General features: G+C 41.1%; 1 protein-coding gene across 3 annotated transcripts in view; it reads right to left on the reverse strand.

Moving 5' to 3' along the window:
• The window catches only part of LOC135548196 (tyrosine-protein kinase Fer-like), a 44,176-nt gene extending 29,704 nt beyond the window's left edge, over positions 1 to 14,472 (reverse strand). Inside the window, exons 1-2 of one of the 3 annotated variants that reach the window (XM_064977541.1) lie at positions 14,229 to 14,472; positions 1,081 to 1,383 (exon numbers count right to left, since the gene is read on the reverse strand). In XM_064977541.1, coding sequence (XP_064833613.1) covers positions 1,081 to 1,290 — 210 coding nt within the window. In that variant the 5' untranslated portion in view covers positions 1,291 to 1,383; positions 14,229 to 14,472. Of the gene's footprint in view, positions 1 to 1,080; positions 1,384 to 1,634; positions 1,792 to 14,228 lie in introns of those variants that run through there. The other 2 variants (XM_064977538.1, XM_064977539.1) reach the window with 2 other exon arrangements.
• Between the last annotated feature and the right edge of the window lie 7,023 nt (positions 14,473 to 21,495).

A 21,495-nucleotide genomic window follows, 5' to 3' on the forward strand; every position in this document is an offset into this window, starting at 1 on the left:
AGAGGTAGCGAGAGAGAGAGAGGTAGAGAGAGAGAGAGAGAGGTAGCGAGGAGAGAGAGAGAGAGAGGTAGCGAGAGAGAGAGAGGTAGCGAGAGAGAGAGAGGTAGCGAGAGAGAGAGAGGTAGCGAGAGAGAGAGAGGTAGCGAGAGAGAGAGAGGTAGAGAGAGAGAGAGGTAGCGAGAGAGAGAGAGAGGTAGCGAGAGAGAGAGAGAGAGGTAGCGAGAGAGAGAGAGGTAGAGAGAGAGAGTGAGAGAGGTAGAGAGAGAGAGAGAGAGAGGTAGCGAGAGAGAGAGGTAGAGAGAGAGGTGGCGAGAGAGAGAGGAGAGAGAGGTAGCGAGAGAGAGAGAGGTAGCGAGAGAGAGAGAGAGAGAGAGAGAGGTAGCGAGAGAGAGAGGAGAGAGAGGAGAGAGAGAGAGGAGAGAGAGGAGCGAGAGAGAGGGAGAGAGCGAGAGAGAGAGAGAGAGGCGAGCGAGAGAGAGAGAGGTAGCGAGAGAGAGGTAGCGAGAGAGAGAGAGAGGAGGAGAGAGAGAGAGGTAGCGAGAGAGAGAGAGCGTAGCGAGAGAGAGAGGTAGCGAGAGAGAGAGAGAGGTAGCGAGAGAGAGAGAGAGGTAGCGAGAGAGAGAGAGAGAGGTAGCGAGAGAGAGGTAGCGAGAGAGAGAGAGAGAGAGGTAGCGAGAGAGAGAGAGAGAGGTAGCGAGAGAGAGAGGTAGCGAGAGAGAGAGAGAGGTAGCGAGAGAGAGAGAGGTAGCGAGAGAGAGAGAGAGGTAGCGAGAGAGAGAGAGAGAGAGAGGTAGAGAGAGAGAGAGGGTAGCGAGAGAGAGGTAGAGAGAGAGAGAGAGGTAGAGAGAGAGAGAGAGGTAGAGAGAGAGAGGTAGAGAGAGAGAGAGGTAGAGAGAGAGGTCGCGAGAGAGAGAGAGGTCGCGAGAGGGGGAGAGATTGAGGGAGTGAAAGAGATTCAGCAAAGCACCATCTTCTATCTCACCTTAAAGACATTACTGATGTAGTCTGTGTTGACACTTGTGTCTGTACTGTATACATGAATATATCTGTATTTCTGAATTGATATGCGTTTGTGTTAACCTTGGAGACGTTGCTGATGTAGTCCATCTGGGAGCAGTTGTCGTGCTTGTCCACCTGCTGACTGATGTTGAGGAGGAGAGAGGCGTACTCCTTGTCGCTCTTCACCCGTAGCGTCATGAAGCGCTTCACCGTCTCCAGCAGCTTCAGCTCCCAGTCCTGCAGCTTCAACAGCCCATCGTGGGAGTTCCCCAGGTCCCGTCCGAACCCCATCGTCCCTCTCCCCTTTTCCTCACGACACGCTATTTAGTCTCACACTTCACCGGGTCGGGAGGATGGATAGTCACCCTCAGTTCTGCATCTTTCCTGGAAGGAGGCAAATCATTGGAGGCTGCTGAGGGGACGACGGCTCATAATAATGTCTAGAACGGAGTAAATGGAATGGTATCAAACACCTGGAAACCATGTGTTTGATACCATTCCACTTTTTCCACTCCAGCCATTACCACGAGCCCATCCTTCCAATTTAAGCTTCCACCAACCTCCTGTGAGGCACATACAGAAACTATAATAAATGTGTAAAACATTTTGCACAAATTACAGCAAATTGATAGCACCTGTCCTGGTCGACAAAGGCAAACTGCTTGTTGAATGTTGGTTAGTCATTAGTTGCAGACAGGTGGAAGGTTTTCTATGAATTAGCCTAAATAAAAGGTACTCCTTTGGTTAGCCTAACCCTTTATAGACTGCAACAACCTTCTGATGCAAGAGGCAGAGTTTTCTGAAATAAAGACGCACAATAGAGGAAGGGGAGGGCGACCAGCTTAGTTTAGGAAGTGGGTGGGCCAACAGTGAAGCAGCCAAAACAAAATGGTAACAAATTCATGTAGGCTACCTAACCTCACCATCCCTCATCTCAGGTAACTATTTATAGGCCTACGACAGTAAGACATTGAAACAAAGTCAATAGAGACCAGAAACGGTAGCTACAGTACAACAACAGGAAGTAGGCTAGTCTAATGCGAGATAGGGACGTAAGCCTTCAGAGACGAGGCAGATTATAAAAAAGACAGACAATCACTCTACCTCTGCTACTACTAGACTGCCTATTTAATCTGGCTTTAAACCTCGGGGGAAAAGCTTATTATCTCCAAGTCAGATGCCTTCTGTTCTGCTCCAGTGTCTCACACAAAAGACTTTTAACGTGCTGATAAATAAAGTAGACTCCAAGAACATCTTCAAACTTGAACTACCAGTTTTGGAAGTTAAATAGTGGGGCAAACACCATTTGTCAAAGATGCACTAAGCGCCCCAGAGACTAGAAAAATGTGCCTTTCTATTGGGAATGTTATTGTGTATATCCCAGTCAGATCACACATGCCATCCCCACATGCCATCGCCTAATTGGAAGGGAACGTCTTCAAATAGTGTGCCTTGATCTAATATAGGAAAACTCTTAATAGAACCCCTTATGAGAATGGATTGGCTAGAATTCAGAGTAGTATAACCTAAACAAGAACAGCATATAACCTAATCTGAAACAGCCTTATTCTGCAAGTAGACAAACTTGTGTCAAATGGGTCATAGCATGAACACTAGGACAAGTACAACAGAGGCTCCTAAGCCAACACAAAACATCCTCCACAATCAGAAAACATTTTAGTTATGCATTCTCAAAATTATAACAGTACAGAAGATCATGTGAATTGTATTTAGGCTGTCTGTGCAAAATCAAGTGGTATACGTGTCAGTGACATGGCAGATGTGTTCACAGTCAAATATTAATTTATTAATTCACTGCAAAAGGAATTAAAAAGATGTCATTTTTACCACCCACGAGTCGCAGGCTATAAAAGAAGATGAGGGAAATGACTCCACTGTTTATAGCTAATGTCTCTGGTTTATTCCAAAACCAGTTCAAAGTTCAAAATGCAATTACAGAAGCTGGATCAGATGCAAATCTTTCACAGTTGAAAGAATAAACATAACCTCAAAAATGATAACAAACCCTATTAAACTGACACAGTAGGCTACTAAAAGTCTACTAGATAAACAGGGACAGTGCCATTTTAGAAGAACCTTTGTAACAATTGCAATGCAATTTTGTAAAACTTGATCACCTGTCCCTCACATACAGTGCCTTGCGAAAGTATTCGGCCCCCTTGAACTTTGCGACCTTTTGCCACATTTCAGGCTTCAAACATAAAGATATAAAACTATATTTTTTTGTGAAGAATCAACAACAAGTGGGACATAATCATGAATTGGAACGACATTTATTGGATATTTCGAACTTTTTTAAATCAAAAACTGAAAAATTGGGCGTGCAAAATGATTCAGCCCCCTTAAGTTAATACTTTGTAGCGCCACCTTTTGCTGCGATTACAGCTGTAAGTCGCTTGGGGTATGTCTCTATCAGTTTTGCACATCGAGAGACTGAATTTTTTTCCCATTCCTCCTTGCAAAACAGCTCGAGCTCAGTGAGGTTGGATGGAGAACATTTGTGAACAGCAGTTTTCAGTTCTTTCCACAGATTCTCGATTGGATTCAGGTGTGGACTTTGACTTGGCCATTCTAACACCTGGATATGTTTATTTTTGAACCATTCCATTGTAGATTTTGCTTTGTGTTTTGGATCATTGTCTTGTTGGAAGACAAATCTCCATCCCAGTCTCAGGTCTTTTGCAGACTCCATCAGGTTCTTCCAGAATGATCCTGTATTTGGCTCCATCCATCTTCCCATCAATTTTAACCATCTTCCCTGTCCCTGCTGAAGAAAAGCAGGCCCAAGCCATGATGCTGCCACCACCATGTTTGACAGTGGGGATGGTGTGTTCAGGGTTATGGGCTGTGTTGCTTTTACGCCAAACATAACGTTTTGCATTGTTGCCAAAAAGTTCAATTTTGGTTTCATCTGACCAGAGCACCTTCTTCCACATGTTTGGTGTGTCTCCCAGGTGGCTTGTGGCAAACTTTAAACGGCACTTTTGATGGATATCTTTAAGAAATGGCTTTCTTCTTGCCACTCTTCCATAAAGGCCAGATTTGTGCAATATACGACTGATTGTTGTCCTATGGACAGAGTCTCCCACCTCAGCTGTAGATCTCTGCAGTTCATCCAGAGTGATCATGGGCCTCTTGGCAGCATCTCTGATCAGTCTTCTCCTTGTATGAGCTGAAAGTTTAGAGGGACGGCCAAGTCTTGGTAGATTTGCAGTGGTCTGATACTCCTTCAATTTCAATATTATCGCTTGCACAGTGCTCCTTGGAATGTTTAAAGCTTGGGAAATCTTTTTGTATCCAAATCCGGCTTTATACTTCTTCACAACAGTATCTCGGACCTGCCTGGTGTTTTCCTTGTTCTTCATGATGCTCTCTGCGCTTTTAACGGACCTCTGAGACTATCACAGTGCAGGTGCATTTATACGGAGACTTGATTAGACACAGGTGGATTGTATTTATCATCATTAGTCATTTAGGTCAACATTGGATCATTCAGAGATCCTCACTGAACTTCTGGAGAGAGTTTGCTGCACTGAAAGTAAAGGGGCTGAATAATTTTGCACGCCCAATTTTTCAGTTTTTGATTTGTTAAAAATGTTTGAAATATCCAATAAATGTCGTTCCACTTAATGATTGTGTCCCACTTGTTGTTGATTCTTCACAAAAAAATACAGTTTTATATCTTTATGTTTGAAGCCTGAAATGTGGCAAAAGGTCGCAAAGTTCAAGGGGGCCGAATACTTTCGCAAGGCACTGTAACTGTGAACACTTACATTCCCTTTAATGGTGGCTTTGAACACTTACTTGTAGCCAAAAAGAACACCATACAGAGCGTTTTCTAGAACACCCACTTTAAGTCAGATAAGATAGAAGGATCATCTTCAGGAGCACACCAGGCTAGTGTTGAAGTGATCAGTGACCTACATAACTGCCTCCAACAAGCATCATGAGAAGAAGGCTGAAAGGAAACCACAACGTGATTATAATCAGAAAGACGTAGGCCTATTCAAGTCATGAGACACACCGAGTAGCCTACAATATGGAAATGCTTTACCTATTCTCAAACATCTTAGGCTAGGCCTATAAGACAAAATTAAAAACTGGATAGTGGGTCATTGCACTTCTAAAAGCACAAGAAAGAAGATTTTGACACGGACCATCTCAGATTGTTCAGAAACCGTTTCTGTAGTTAGAAACAGATTAGCATTACTGCAACATTATTTTGTTGAAATATAATATGTTCTCTGAGAAATTAAGCAAATTGATTGCACCCATTTGGCCATTGTAATTTATAGGATTCATATAATATTCAAGAATTGTAGTACCGAACATCTGATTTGAACTAAACTTTTTTCTAACAATGAGTAAGACATGAGGAGTCCAAAGAAGTGGTCAAAAGCCATCCACTGACCCCCCACACCAATAATGAGTATATATTCTCAGTTCTTTATGTTAGACAATTAGTATGGCGCTGCAGTTTGGAGTATTGTCTCTTCATCCTATATAATGTATTCTCAGTGTATTTGGTGATGATTTTTTTTTATTATTGTTCAGAGAAATTAGTCATTGAAGTTGTTGGGTTTCAAATTAGCTTAATTTCTAAGAGATCATTTCAGCAAAATAAAGTTGCAGGAATGTTCATCTTATCTGTTTCTAACTACAGAAATGATTTCAGAACAATCTGAGATGGTGGTTGTCACAGCTTGCTGAAATGACATGGAACAACCCTGGTTGTTTTGTTTTTTCATGTGAATTTTTGCAAGCTGTAGATCTAACTGTGAGCAGCCAGGTTTACCTCAAAAAACTAAAGACAGAAAATAAATGTCAGTAACTGACAGATATGGAGACAAAATGTCATGAGTGGGTCACACTTCATATATGAAAACTATAGGCTATGGGACGGCAGCGAGCTAAGTGCACAGACACAATGCATACAACACTAAATACTTCCACCAAGCTAACCACTGTAGCTAGTATTGACATTATAATTAAAATCACAATGGATTAGTTTCCATAAAACAGATGCCTGTGTTAGCTGCCAAGTTAGTGCCGTGTCCTTAGCTAGCTATGTTGTGCAAGCTTGCGAATATGCTAATGTTAACTAGCTAGCTAAACATTTGGCTATTGGCTGGCACTGGCAGTATGGGATTATGGAGAGTGAATTAAATTGTCTCTTCATCATCTTGTTAGGTAGTTATCTAGCTGTGACCATCTGGCTAGTATCAATAAGTGTTTACTACAAAATAGCAACATTAGCGCAGCTAGCTAACATTGGAATCTAGACCACAATTAGGGGATCTGCCAGGAGCCAATTTTTTCTTGAGAGGATGGTCAGGGGGGGGGGGGGTGGAACATAATTACAAATAATTTGTAGACTGCAAATTGGCCGCAAGATGCCCAAAAATATCATATTTGACCCAAACAATAAATTTCAAACCTGGCTTACATTTGTATATGATCACGTGTCTCTCTATTATGTGTGGGAATTTCCAAAATTAGAATAATTTGGAGTTACTTTCCTGGTGTTTTCACAGTCATGTCCAACAATTATAATAGTAAAGACATCAAAACTATGAAATAACTACATATGGAATCATGTAGAAAGCAAAAAAAATAAAAGTGTTAAGCAAATCAAAATATATTTTAAATTCCTCAATGTAGCCACCCTTTGCCTTGATGACGGCTTTGCACACTCGTGGCATTCTCTCAACCAGCTTCATGAGGAATGCTTTTCCGACAGTCTTGAAGGAGTTCCCACATGTGCTGAGCACTTGTTGGCTGCTTTTCCTTCCCTCTGTGGTCCTCATCCCAACTCATCCCAAACCATCTCAATTGGGTTAAGGTCAGGTAATTTTGGAGGCCAGGTCATCTGATGCAGCACTCCATCACTCTCCTTGGTCAAATAGCCCTTACACAGCCTGGAGGTATGTTGGGTCATTGTCCTGTTGAAAAACAAACCAGATGGGATGGCGTATCGCTGCAGAATGCTGTGGTAGCCACGCTGGTTACGTGTGCCTCAAATTCTAAATAAATCACTGACAGTGTCACCAGAAAAGCACCTCCACAACATCACACCTCTATGCTTCACGGTGGGAACCACACATGCAGAGATCATCCGTTCACCTACCTTGTGTTTCACAAAGACATCTCAAATTTGGACTCATCAAACCAAAGGACAGATTTCTACCGGTCTAATGTCCATTGCTCGTGTTTCTTGGACCAAGCAAGTCTCTTCTTACTTTGGTGTCCTTTAGTAGTGGTTTCTTTGCAGCAATTTGATCTATGAAGGCCTGATTCACACAGTCTCCTCTGAACAGTTGATGTTGAGATGTGTCTGTTACTTGAACTCTGTGAAGCATTTATTTGGGCTGAAATTTCTGAGACTGGTAACTCTAATGAACTTATCCTCTGCAGCAGAGGTAACTTTGGGTCTTCCTTTCCTGTGGCGGTACTCATGAGAGCCAGTTTCATCACAGCGCTTGATGGTTTTTGTGACTGCACTTGAAGAAACTTTAAAAGTTATTGAACATTTCCGGATTGACTGACCTTCATGTCTTAAAGTAATGGACTGTCATTTCTCTTTGCTTATTTGAGCTATTCTTGCCATAATATGGACTTGGTATTTTACCAAATAGGGCTACCTTCTGTATACCAGCCCTACCTTGTCACTAAACAACTGACTGGCTCAAACGCATTAAGAAGAAAAAAATTCCACAAATTAACTTTGGGGCGGCAGGTAGCATAGTGGTTAGTGCGTTGGGCCAGTAACCGTAAGGTTGCTGGATCAAATCCCTGAGTCAAGGTAATAGAAGGTCGTTCTGCACCTGAACAAGGCAGTTAACTTGAGAGAATACCAAGAGTGTGCAAAACTGTCATCAAGGCAAAGGGTGGCAACTTTGAATAATCTCAAATATTTGTTTAACACTTTTTTGGTTACTACATAATTCCATGTGTTATTTCATAGTTTTGATGTCTTCACTATTATTCTATAACGTAGAAAATAGTAAAAAATAAAGAAAAACCCTTGTATGAGTAGGTGTCTCCAAACCTTTGACTGGTACTATACCTTGGGGAGAACAAGTATTTGACACACTGACGATTTTGCAGGTTTTCCTACTTACAAAGCATGTAGAGGTCTGTAAATTTTATCATAGGTACACTTCAACTGTGAGAGACGGAGTCTAAAACAAAAATCCAGAAAATCACATTGTATGATTTTTAAGTAATTAATTTGCATTTTATTGCATGACATACAGTGGGGCAAAAAAGTATTTAGTCAGCCACCAATTGTGCAAGTTCTCCCACTTAAAAAGATGAGAGAGGCCTGTAATTTTCATCATAGGTACACTTCAACTATGACAGACAAAATGAGAGAAAAAAAATCAAGAAAATCACATTGTAGGATTTTTAATGAATTTATTTGCAAATTATGGTGGAAAATAAGTATTTGGTCACCTACAAACAAGCACGATTTCTGGCTCTCACAGATCTGTAACTTCTTCTTTACGAGGCTCCTCTGTGCTCCACCCATTACCTGTATTAATGGCAGGCCTCTCATCTTTTTAAGTGGGAGAACTTTCACAATTGGTGGCTGACTAAATACTTTTTTTGCCCCTCTAAGTATTTGATACATCAGAAAATCAGAACTTAATATTTAGTACAGAAACCTTTGTTTACAATTACAGAGATCAAATGTTTCCTGTAGTTCTTGACCAGGTTTGGACACAGTGCAGCAGGGATTTTGGCCCACTCCTCCATACAGAGCTTCTCCAGATCCTTCAGGTTTTGGGGCTGTCACTGGGCAATACGGACTTTCAGCTCCCTCCAAAGATTTTCGATTGGGTTCAGGTCTGGAGACTGGCTGGTCCACTCCAGGACCTTGATATGCTTCTAACGGAGCAACTCCTTAGTTGCCCTGGCTGTGTGTTTCGGGTCATTGTCATGCTGGAAGACCCAGCCACAACCCATCTTCAATGCTCTTACTGAGGGATGGAGGTTGTTGGCCAAGATCTCACGATACATGGCCCTATCCATCCTCCCCTCAATACAGTGCAGTCATCCTGTCCCCTTTGCAAAAAAGCATCCCCAAAGAATGATGTTTCCACCTCCATGCTTCACGGTTGGGATGGTGTTCTTGGGGTTGTACTCATCCTTCTTCTTCCTCCAAACACAGCGAGTGGAGTTGAGACCAAAAAGCTCTATATTTTGTCTCATCAGACCACATGATCTTCTCCCATTCCTCCTCTGGATCATCCAGATGGTCATTGGCAAACTTCAGACGGGCCTGGACATGCGCTGGCTTGAGCAGGAGGACCTTAATCCATGACGGCAGGATCTTAATCCATGACGGCATAGTGTGTTACTAATGGTTTTCTTTGAGACTGTGGTCCCAGCTCTCTTCAGGTCATTGACCAGGTCCTGCCGTGTAGTTCTGGGCTGATTCTTCACCTTCCTCATGATCATTGATGCCCCACGAGGTGAGATCTTGCATGGAGCCCCATGCAGGTTGGAGTATGTTTGATTGAGTGTGTGGACAGGTGTCATCTATACAGGTAACGAGTTCAAACAGGTGCAGTTAATACTGGTAATGAGTGGAGAACAGGAGGGCTTCTTAAAGAAGAACTAACAGGTCTGTGAGAGACTGTATTCTTACTGGTGATCAAATACTTATGTCATGCAATAAAATGCAAATGAATTACTTACTAAATCATACAATGTGATTTTCTGGAATGCTGTTTTAGATTCCATCTCTCACAGTTGAAATGTACCTATGATAAAAATTACAGACCTCTACATGCTTTGTAAGTAGGAAAACCTGCAAAATCGGCAGTGTATCAAATACTTGTTCTCCCCACTGTATATATTGGTGGGAGGGGGGGGGGGGGGATAAAACCCCCTGCGGCCCAGTTGGTGTGTCTGAGCTATGAAAGCCTTCACCTTTTTTTATTTGACCTTTAACTAGGCAAGTCAGTTAAGAACACGTTCTTATTTACAATGATGACCTACCAAAAGGCCTCCTGTGGGGACAGGGGCTGGAATTAAAAATACAAATAAAAAATTACAATTATAGGACAAAAACACATCACAACACTACATAAAGAGAGACCTAAGACAACATTGCATGGCAGCAACTTTTCCCTGACACAAAATGGTTGAAGGGATGGTGGACCTTCAAACATTTCACATGGAAGGGGTTCCTCCACTATCAGGTAGGTACGGATCAATACTTAACCTATAAGGCCTAGAAAGACAACATTGAAAAGTAAGGCTTGCATAACATAGTGAGTCACCCACAATAAAGAAATAGCCTCTGACTGGCCGCCTAATGAAAGTGCAAGAAGAGAGAGTTATTTTTTATCAGACTTGTTGTGTCATGAATCTGATCACTTTTGACCAGTGTTTTCTAAAAGTACATATAGTAGTTAGTCAAATAGAAAAAGTAGCCAGCCTCCCTCAGGGCCCAAATTGTTTGCAGAAGAAGCTACATTTTGGTGGCCTCTGGTACATTCTAATGCCTTGATTTCATCTGAAATACACAGCTAAATGATTTAATATTTTGTCAAGTTTACCTCCTAGATTAGAAAAAATGTGTTGTGATATTGTGTAGAAAGACATGACTTTACAATTTTAATTACTGAAAATGTATATATTCAGTTTATTTTTGTTTTGGATACTGTCTAGGTCTATACGATCAGGACGACTTTCTAAATAAGAGAACATTAAACCTATCTTCTCTTGAGATTAAAGTTTGATTTACAGTTTCACTGCAAGATATGAATTACCACAATGATGTTTGTTATTAAAATTACGTATTTTATTAAAAGCTGAAAAATTAAGTTAATATTAAATCAAAACCATACATTTTATTTTTTCCTGGTTTCCGTTTCCTCAGTTTTTCGCTCCAGAAAAACCCCAACACTTTTTTAATAGAAAAGCAAAATTGGATGTTCTAAGTCCACAACAATGCTTAAACCACATCAGGAGACCCCTTGAGGTCTGGGAAAAATCAGATCAATTTTGATTTTGGGATGTAAATTACCCTTAATTTAAGTGTGCAACTAGCAAGAAGCTGTTGTTTAGCAGTGTTTTGATGGTAGAGTTTGCAAAACAAATACCCACTGGATTGATGAAAATAATCATGATATCATTCTGCCAGGTAAGCTTAGGCTACTTTGTATCAACATTTAATTGAGAAGGTTTTTGGGAAAGCCTTTCCATCTACCAGAAGACCATTTTCATTAGCATCATCGCTAATGGCTACACAAAGTGGTAGACATGTGCCCTACGCACACACACTCTTGTTGCTTCTTCAGAAAGTTGCAGGAAATATAAATCCCTGAGGCACTCTGTTCATGTCTTATGATAAATTCATATCCAATCATTTTAATTTACCACAGGTGGACTCCACAATCAAGTTGTAGAAACATCTCAAGGATGATCAATGGAAACAGGACGCACCTGAGCTCAATTTCGAGTCTCAAAGCAAAGGGTCTGAATACTTATGTAAATAAGGTATTTGTTTACAATTTTTTATAAGTATTCAAACATTTCAAAAAACTTGTTTTCGCTTTGTCATTATGGGGTATTGTGTGTAGATTGTTGTGAACTTTTTATTTTATTTAATCCATTTTATTATAAGGCTGTAATGTAACAAAATGTGAAAGTCAAGGGGTCTGAATACTTTCCTAAGGCACTCTTATATAATGACAGAATGCTCATGTCTCTGCCCTATTAATAGGAGTCAATGTCCCAAAGGCGGGAAGGTAGGTGACATGCTCAGGTCCAAAATAAGTCCATAGAAACAAATTTGGCAGACATAGGACAAATTTTGGAAAGAGTGAAACGTCTCGCTTTGCCTCTCTGCTGCACCTCCCTGTAAATCACTTGCTTTGTGACTTACAGGCACCTATCCTATCAATAGATCGCTAAAACCTAAAACATTCATATCGTTCACTCTAGCGGGAGAGGGCTCGACGGACTAGCGAATCGAAACTTTTACATCAAAAGTTGCCTAGTTAAAGTTGCAATATGCAGAAACCGCTCCTTCATTTTCAGGTTGTTCAAATTCTAATAGTTTGCGACAAAAACGAGCAATGTATAATGTAGAGCGGCATTGTACTATCTTAAATATCTTTTCAATAAACAAAAAGTGTTTTCACCTTGTGTACAAAACCAAAAGTAAAAGATGCAAAGACTAAACTAAAGAATGGGGAAGCATAGAAATAGAGCATATAGAATAGATCCACCAATAATTTTAGACTTGCTTTCAACGAGAAAATTTAATATGAAATGGAAAATGTATCTGGCTGAAAATTAGAGATGTAACCGGCTGATTAGCCGACAGACGGCGCTAATGGAAAACTCTGCTTTGACCTGACAGTGTCTCGTGACACAACAACCAACCTTGGGTACAATAAAGACATTCAGCCAGTAGCCTACATTTAATAAGCCCACAGCTGTGGAAAACTTGTCAAACAACAAGTCAATGACTTGAAGATGAACAGCGATCTCAATTTCAGTAAATTGGTGGCCACAATGCCATTCTTCACATTTATTTTTTTATACCTTTATTTTACTAGGCAAGTCAGTTAAGAACAAATTCTTATTTTCAATGACGGACTAGGAACAGTGGGATAACTGCCTGTTCAGGGTCAGAACGACAGATTTGTACCGTGTCAGCACCGGGGTTTGAACTTGCAACCTTTCGGTTACTAGTCCAACGCTCTAACCACTAGGCTACCCTGCCACCCCACATCTGGGTCTCCTTCTCTAACATGTACCACAAATTGTGAGTCAAACCGTGTAGTTGAAGTTGTACACAGGAGTATGACAGTGAAATGTCTTAATGTGATGTTGTTATAATCCTCTTTCTCACCAGCAATAACACAATTAGGGTGGGTGGGTGATGGGCTGGCGGAGGGTACCATCAGTGGGAGCTAAACTCAACAAGGATTTGCTGCGTGCTACAGAACAGCGGTGGTGGTACTACTGCTTGAATACCCCATCTGAGTGAGCAGTCTAGCAAAGGAATGTCCTCATTCGGTTCACTGCTGTGGCATGAAAAGGTCATGGAACACAAGGCTGACAGACATAAACAGTGTCCTGATTATTTTCTAGACTTTATTTCATATCTAGCGTATGTTTGTAGCTTAATGTAGGTAGTAAGTGTATGCAAACACTGTTAGGCTACGCTATTTCTTAGCAAAATGCAATCTGTTAGCTATGATGGGAGAGAGAATATTGGACACAGCTGGCTAAGTGTGACAAGGGGTTTTGTAAAGTCCAGTTGGCTGGCTGTGAGAAGGTTTTCTGTAGCTGCATCCGTTTCATCCGCCCATTTCGTGGCAATCCATGATACAGTACTTTACAGCACAGCAACTGTTCCTCAATAACACTGGCTATAATGTCAACAAGTTGTCATAGATGTCAAAACCATTGATGGAATACAATAACAATGTATTTCACCTTTATTTAACCAGGTAGGCAAGTTGAGAACAAGTTCTCATTTACAATTGCGACCTGGCCAAGATAAAGCAAAGCAGTTCGACACATACAACGACACATAGTTACACACAACAATCACAATGAACTGTTTGCAAACTGACAACATAATTTGCACTTTCACCTAAAATGGCCATTGAATACATGCCTACATGTTTCCCATCCTGAGGAAAGTTGTTGTGCATCAAAGGCATTATAACAGAACATGCGCCAAAGCTCCTAATGTGGATGTGCCTCTTCTGACCAAACACGGTCCAGTAGCTAGCTAGCATGAGTAGGCTAAGCATCTAAATATCTGAACATAGTTAGCTTGACAATGTGAATCAGATTAACTAGCAAACTATTTTAGCATTAGCAGTTAGCTTGCTAGCTAGCTAACGCTACCCACATTTAGGGTGAAAACTGTTAACTATGTGACAACAAAAGTTTAATAAATAGGGTCTGCTTTATTATAAAATGTTCCTATAACAATATCATGGGAAAATTAAAGGGAGGGCGGTGTTTGTATTAGCTATTACCTTGCTGGCTAAACCGCTAGGTAAAGTTAGCTATTCCTGCTAATTTCGGTTGTCAGGACATTTTTTTTCTCCAGGAAAAAAATCCTTAACCATTGCTCGAAAGTGTTTGTTCTCTAGCAAATATATATCAAATCTATAGGATCCCATTCAAATAGACAGTTGATACAATCAATGACAGACTGCACTCACTTTATTATGATAGTTTCTTTTCTCCTGTTATTTCTCCTTGTCTCCTGATTTCTTGGTATTCCTCTTTTCTTTTGCTCGGCTGCCGGAGCTGGGATTCGGGAGGGGTTTCCGCTCTGGCTCTGTACGGGTCTGGTCTACCATAGGGCTATGACGTGTGTGTGTGTGTGTGTAAAATACGGTGTGTTCTAGAACGAGATAGAAATGGTTAAATTGCACAGCTCTGCTCCTGACATACATACATGCAAGCCCCAACGTCATTCACATCACACACTCACAAATCTTACAGCTTCACTGCGCTCCATATATGCCCCTCTCTCCTTCCTACTCCTATGACGACTTGTGTTTTTTTGGGGTAAGAAAACACATTACTAGCTATTCATTAGCTCTTCAATAGGCTACAGTCCCCTCGAATTTATGACTAAATTGTATGGCGGCATTTGTACAGGTAGCCTTGTGGTTAAGGGCGGTGGGCCAGTAACCGAAAAGTCGCTGGTTCGAATTCCTGAGCTGACTAGGTAAAAAATCTGTCGATGTGTCTATGAGCAAGAAACTTAACCCTACTTGCTCCTGTAAATCGCTCTGGATAAGAGAGTCTGCCAAATGACTAAAATGTACAGTTGGGAGGCCTACTGTACGCTTAATTGGAGCCAATTTCCTCCTACAACAGGACAATGACCCATAGCATAGCTCCAAACTATGCATGAACTATTTAGGGAAGAAGCAGTCAGCTGGTATTCTGTCTATAATGGAGTGGCAGCACAGCCACCAGATCTCAACCCTATCGCGCTGTTGTGGGAGCCACTTGACTGTATGGTACGTAAGAAGTGCCCATCAAGCCAATCCAATTTGTGGGAGGTGCTTCAGGAAGCATGGGGTGAAATCTTTTCAGATTACCTCAACAAATTGATAACTAGAATGCCATAGGTCTGTAAGGCTGTAATTACTGAAAATGGAGGATTCTTTGACGAAAGGACACAATTATTCAATAAAAAAAACATTATTTATAAACTTGTCAACGTCTTGACTATATTTCCTATTTTGTAACTTTTTTTCATGTATGTTTTCATGGAAAACAAAGACATTTCTAAGTGATCCCAAACTTTTGAACGGTAGTTTATATATATTTGTTACATTTTTTATTTTTCTAAATCTAATCTCAACTTTGAACAACCATTTCTTATGTTGAGCAGAGCATCCACCAAAGCATTTACCAACTCATATTGTTGTGTGGTATTAATCCTTTCCATGTTTTCTGGCAAGGTGATCGTCAGAGCCTGTGACAGTGACAGACAGCAAGGCCCAGAGGTGAGAAGTTTTGAAAATAATACTTCATGAGTCTGTCTTTATGTTACACCACCCCAGGTCTATTTGCTCTTAATATCAGATATTATTCAAACAATTTGGGTTGTGCAGTTTAACTTCCGTCACTCTCCTCGCCCCAAACCAGGGACCCTCTGCACACATAGACAACAACCACCCTCGAAGCATCGTTACCAACGCTCCACAAAAACAACAGACCTTGCAGAGCAAGGGAAGCAACTACTTTAAGGTCTCAGAGCGAGTAACATCACTAATTGAAACGTGCACCACACTAACAAACATGTGGTGTCAACAGTATAAACAAACACTGTTCGTTCACAGTTTAGATTTCTGTGTACTCCTTTTAGAAATGCTCATTTGTAGCCTATTCACATGCATACTTTACCTATTTAACTAGGTAAGTCAGTTTAGAACAAGTTCTTCTTTCAATGACAGCCTAGGAACAGTGGGTTAACTGCCTTGTTCAGGGGCAGAATGACAGATTTTTACTCGGGGGGTTCGAACTTACAACCTTTCAGTTACTATTCCAAAGCACTAACCACTAGGCTACCTGCCGCCCCATGAATGTACACAATGTGAAGAAACCCTATTTATTAAACTAAAAACATTCTAAAGCAAGTCATGTAAAACATTGTTGGAACAATGTTGTTATGTAGTGGGAGGCTTCTGCTGCTCTGCTATAAAACGGCACCTGCTGCTATAGCCTGACCAGCCGCTAGTGGTCACTATTTACCCCAAAAAACAGGTCAACCTCTAGCCACTGTTCAGGCTATTTGATGCTTTCACGACAACTAGGAAACCTGGGAAAAAACGAGGTCAAATCATGACGTAAGTGATCTTCATGTTGGAAAGTTGGAGCTCTAGAAAGATCCCCGAGTTTCCGACTTGGAATCTGAGTTGGATGACCGTTCAAAACAACGTTTCCTAATCAAAGCTCGTTTTTTTTCAAGTTCTCAGTTGTCTGGGAACTGGAAACTCGGAAATCTCCGACTTCCCAGTTCCCAGTTGTATTGAACGCGGCAACTGCTGCTACTGATCCACTAACGGAACATGATTAATGTATTACACAATCTGTTGAAAACTCTGTGACTACACTGCCTGTTGCTATTTTCCGTGTTGTTTCTCATAGAGATCCTGGTGAAAAACAACAGGGAGAAATACACAATCACAACAGTCACTAGTGGTCACTATTTACCTGTATTATCAAACACGTTATGGAGAATGCGGCTCACAGTCACAGACTGAAAGAATGTCTAATATTGTAAAATTATATGAAAACAGCCTCACCTGGAGGATGCATCATTTATTGCAGCTTGAAAAAACACCAGTGGTGCTCCAACCAGGAAACAAAGGTATCCATTCCCATTGGTAGAGATCTGATCTCTGATAAGTTATGTCTATTAGGAAGTAATGAAGTTTCTTTGTTTGGAGATAAACAGCTTCTATCAGTCTCTTGTTCCCAGCTTTGATGCACCTGTACTGTCTCCACCTTCTAGATGATAGCGGGGTGAACAGGCAGTGCCGAAGAGGACAACACATTTATTCAGCCCCCGGAGGTTGAAGAGGCACTGTTGCGCCTTCTTCACCACACCGTCTGTGTGAAGAGACCATTTTAGGTCATCAGTGATGTGCACGCAGAGGAACTTGAGGAAAATATATTCTCTTTGCTGCAGCATTTATCCATTCACTTACAGCCTAAAGTGTTTTATCTAGCCAGCACGTCGTACCATACATAACAAAGCTTGTGTAATGTCAATCATATTTCCTCGACCTAATGCACTTCTAACTACAGAAATTATGCTGTAGCAACACAGGCCGCCAAATTCTAATCTTTTGCCCAATGATTGGTCTTTTGACTATTCAGATCAGATCTTTTGCCCATAATTGGGCAAAATATCAGAATTGAGCTGCCTGTGTAAACACAGCCTTAGTGCAGTAGCCCTGAGCCCCTGACACAAGACATGCTCATCACCAGCAGATGAACACAATAAGTCCAGTTCTGCCCAGTGACAGGTAAAAAAACACCTGAAACTTTTTAATTACCTGGGCAGAATGATTTACATCATCACTGTAAATCAAACATTTCCAGTTTGTAAAGGTCGACCATGGAAGTGCATTTGACATGCTCTCACTGGTCACTGCAAATTTCAATTACCTTGAGTCCATTCTATAGGGTTGTGTTGGTCTGGATCTCTCTCCATTTCAGTCAAATTTCCTATCTAATGATTTCTTTCTTTAGTATTTATGTCTACATTTGCATCTACAGTGCCATTCACTTTCTTTTCAAAGATAGAGATTACCATCCCACTGTGCACACACTGGTTGAAACAATGTTGTTTCCACGTCAGAACCAATGTGGAATATACATTGAATTGACTTCTGTGCCCAGTGGGATTTTATTTTGTGAGGTAAGGGTAGAAGGAATTCTTGCTTCAACAATAGGGTGTGATGCAATTGTGAGTAATGACAAAGCAGTTTAGGGAAACAACATTGCTATAGAAAGACTGAAAAGTTAGTATTTGTAGAGGTGTGTCACTTATAACAGTTCACATTGAGTTCAGGGTCAAATTGTATAAGTACATACACCCTTATGTTATACTAGGTGAATTGTGTTTCCCTAGTAGTGAGGACTTGTGAAGACCAGAATCAACATCCTCTGTATAAGCAAAACAGTTGCTTTGTGAGAAGGTGTTAAAGTTCAGTTGGCCGTTATGTAAGTGACTGCTGAAAAGTAGCGGTGGCCTGGCTTTGGCCCCAAGTGAGAGCAGGTCTACTGAGGCCATGACCCAGTGAAACACGGGTGCCGGCCCGCATAGATGGGAAAACGCTGGGGGTAAATGCTGTATGGAAATGCTCCATTATCACAGGACCTTAAGACCTTTGAGGATTTCCAAATGACACACCCAATGTTCGAGAACCCTTTTCCATATTTAATAGTGCTAAAGTGAATGACTATTAATTAGAAGACTATAAGGAAGTAAACAACATCATTTGACCTGTGTTAGTGTCACACAAAGGTGTCCAGCGCATATGGACTAAACCCTGTTATCGAATTAATGTCCAAATAAAGCTGTATAGATACACACAAAGGTTCTCTCTTTCTTCTGGACAGGATCCAAATGTACGTACACACACAATAATAAAAAATGTTCTCATTTTTATTTCTTTTTTATTTCACCTTTATTTAACCAGGTAAGCTAGTTGAGAACAAGTTCTCATTTGCAACTGCGACCTGGCCAAGATATAGCAAAGCAGTGTGACACAGACAACACAGAGTTACACATTGAGTAAACAATAAACAAGTCAATAACACAGTAGAGAAAAAAAGGGTCTATATACATTGTGTGCAAAAGGCATGAGGAGGTAGGCAAATAATTACAATTTTGCAGATTAACACTGGAGTGATAAATGATCAGATGGTCATGTACAGGTAGAGATATTGATGTGCAAAAGAGCAGAAAAGTAAATAAATAAAAACAGTATGGAGATGAGGTAGGTAAAATTGGGTGGGCTATTTACCGATAAGACTATGTACAGCTGCAGCGATCGGTTAGCTGCTCAGATATCAGATGTTTGAAGTTGGTGAGGGAGATAAAAGTCTCCAACTTCAGCGATTTCTGCAATTCGTTCCAGTCACAGGCAGCAGAAAACTGGAACGAAAGGCGGCCAAATGAGGTGTTGGCTTTAGGGATGATTAGTGAGATACACCTGCTGGAGCGTGTGCTACGGGTGGGTGTTGCCATTGTGACCAGTGAACTGAGATAAGGCGGAGCTTTACCTAGCATGGACTTGTAGATGACCTGGAACCAGTGGGTCTGGCGACGAATATGTAGCGAGGGCCAGCCGACTAGAGCATACAAGTCGCAGTGGTGGGTGGTATAAGGTGCTTTAGTGACAAAACGGATGGCACTGTGATAAACTGCATCCAGTTTGCTGAGTAGAGTGTTGGAAGCTATTTTGTAGATGACGTCGCCGAAGTCGAGGATCGGTAGGATAGTCAGTTTTACTAGGGTAAGTTTGGCGGCATGAGTGAAGGAGGCTTTGTTGCGGAATAGAAAGCCGATTCTGGATTTGATTTTCGATTGGAGATGTTTGATATGAGTCTGGAAGGAGAGTTTACAGTCGTATTCAAGGTTGGAACCATCCAGGGTGGTGATACTAGTCAGGCGTGCAGCTGCATGCAGCGAACGGTTGAAAAGCATACATTTGGTTTTACTAGCGTCTGTGGCTGTCCATGGTTCTGATTTGTGTGTGTGTGTGCGTTGACTCACCCTATTTGTAGAGTGCCATCCACCTCTCTTTCTTGTCAAGGAAACTGTCGATCGCTCTGTCATACAACGCTTCCTTTCATGGGCAACGTTAGCTAGTTTACTTTAGCCTTCTACGTCTAGCTACATATTGAACTTCCATCCTCTCAGGTCAGGGACACATTTAATTAATAGTTTGATCAGAATCTCAGTTATACAGGTAATCATTGGCCAGTATGGAGAATAAAAGTAAAACCACAAGTCCAAATCCCTATCTCCATCCATGGCTAATTTAGGAAAGGGCCAATTTTAGCTAGCTAGCCACCGGAGGACAACACAACCAGATGCAAAAATTCAAATTCTGCCAATTACATATGCTCTTGATGTGATGTGATGCCAAATCCAAACCGTCTTCCCTTGATACTTTGTTTTTGGTGTGCCAGAGGGGAGACAGAAGGGTGCTGTTTCGCTCGCTTGGATGTTTTCTTCAGTGAGATATATTCAGCCTCTTGCAAATTGAAGGAAAATAATGAAACCGAGAGATGAATGCTACATTATTTGCTATGTTTTATGTTTTGTCAATTTTTTGGGGAATCCATGAATACACACCCCTGCTAGCGTGTAATCATTAGTCCAAAAAGTTGCAAACAAGAGTTTCCATTGGACAAATACAGATATGTTTATGTTTCGTTCCGTATGCTTGTGTTTAAGAAATGTTTTCAACAGAATCGGCGGAATGAACACACCCCTTATCACCTGCAAACACAGTTAACTTTCACAGCAGCCACATACAAACAGCATGATAATTTTGCTCGTTGCATACTGTAATTCCTTCTCACATTTACACACTCTTCCCCTTGCACCTTTTCCCTTCACTTGTAAACTTTAGTGCACAACTCAACAGTTGTCTGTGACCAGGCGACAAAAGCTTTCCAAGTAAAACCTTCCATACCTGCTAACACAGCCTACATCATGGGGCGGCAGAGTAGCCTAGTGGTTAGAGCATTGGGCTCGTAACCGGAAGGTTGCAAGTTCAAATCGCCGAGCTGACAAGGTACAAATCTGTCATTCTGCCCCTGAACAGGCAGTTAACCCACTGTTCCTAGGCCATCATAGAAAATAAGAATTTGTTCTTAACTGACTTGCCAAGTTAAATAAAATAAAATAAATAAAATAAAAATCATTGTCACCATATTAGCAAATGCCATAGTCAAAACAGCTACTAGAACTAAAGAATGAGTAAAACCGCTAGAATCATGCAGTACGGTGTACAGAAAGCAGTTTAGCAGTTAAAACGACGGGCCCCGTTGGCAATAAATTAATTAAACCAAAAGCTTATATTGACATGGAAGAGTTCCAGTGTTGGATAGCCATAGCCAGCTAGCTAACGTAACATCCCTCTCTGAGCCAGGTGTTTCAGTAGACTAAACTACCTAGCTGCATTCGTTAGCTAAGTAAGTGAAAAAGATACAACGAAATATAGCTAGCTCTCTGTCTCCCTCTCGATTGCTTCTCCTTCATGTTTGATTAAATTCATTTGTTCAAAACTGTTCAACTATTTTCTTTCGCTCTCTCTTTGACTCAACCACTCAGCAAATGTTATGCACTGCAGTGCTTGCTAGCTGTAGCATATGCTTTCAGTTCTAGATTAATTATCTTTTGATTGGGTGGACAACATGTCAGTTCATCCTGCAAGAGCT

This window comes from Oncorhynchus masou, chromosome 11, assembly GCF_036934945.1.
Source record: "Oncorhynchus masou masou isolate Uvic2021 chromosome 11, UVic_Omas_1.1, whole genome shotgun sequence".
NCBI lineage: Eukaryota > Metazoa > Chordata > Actinopteri > Salmoniformes > Salmonidae > Oncorhynchus > Oncorhynchus masou.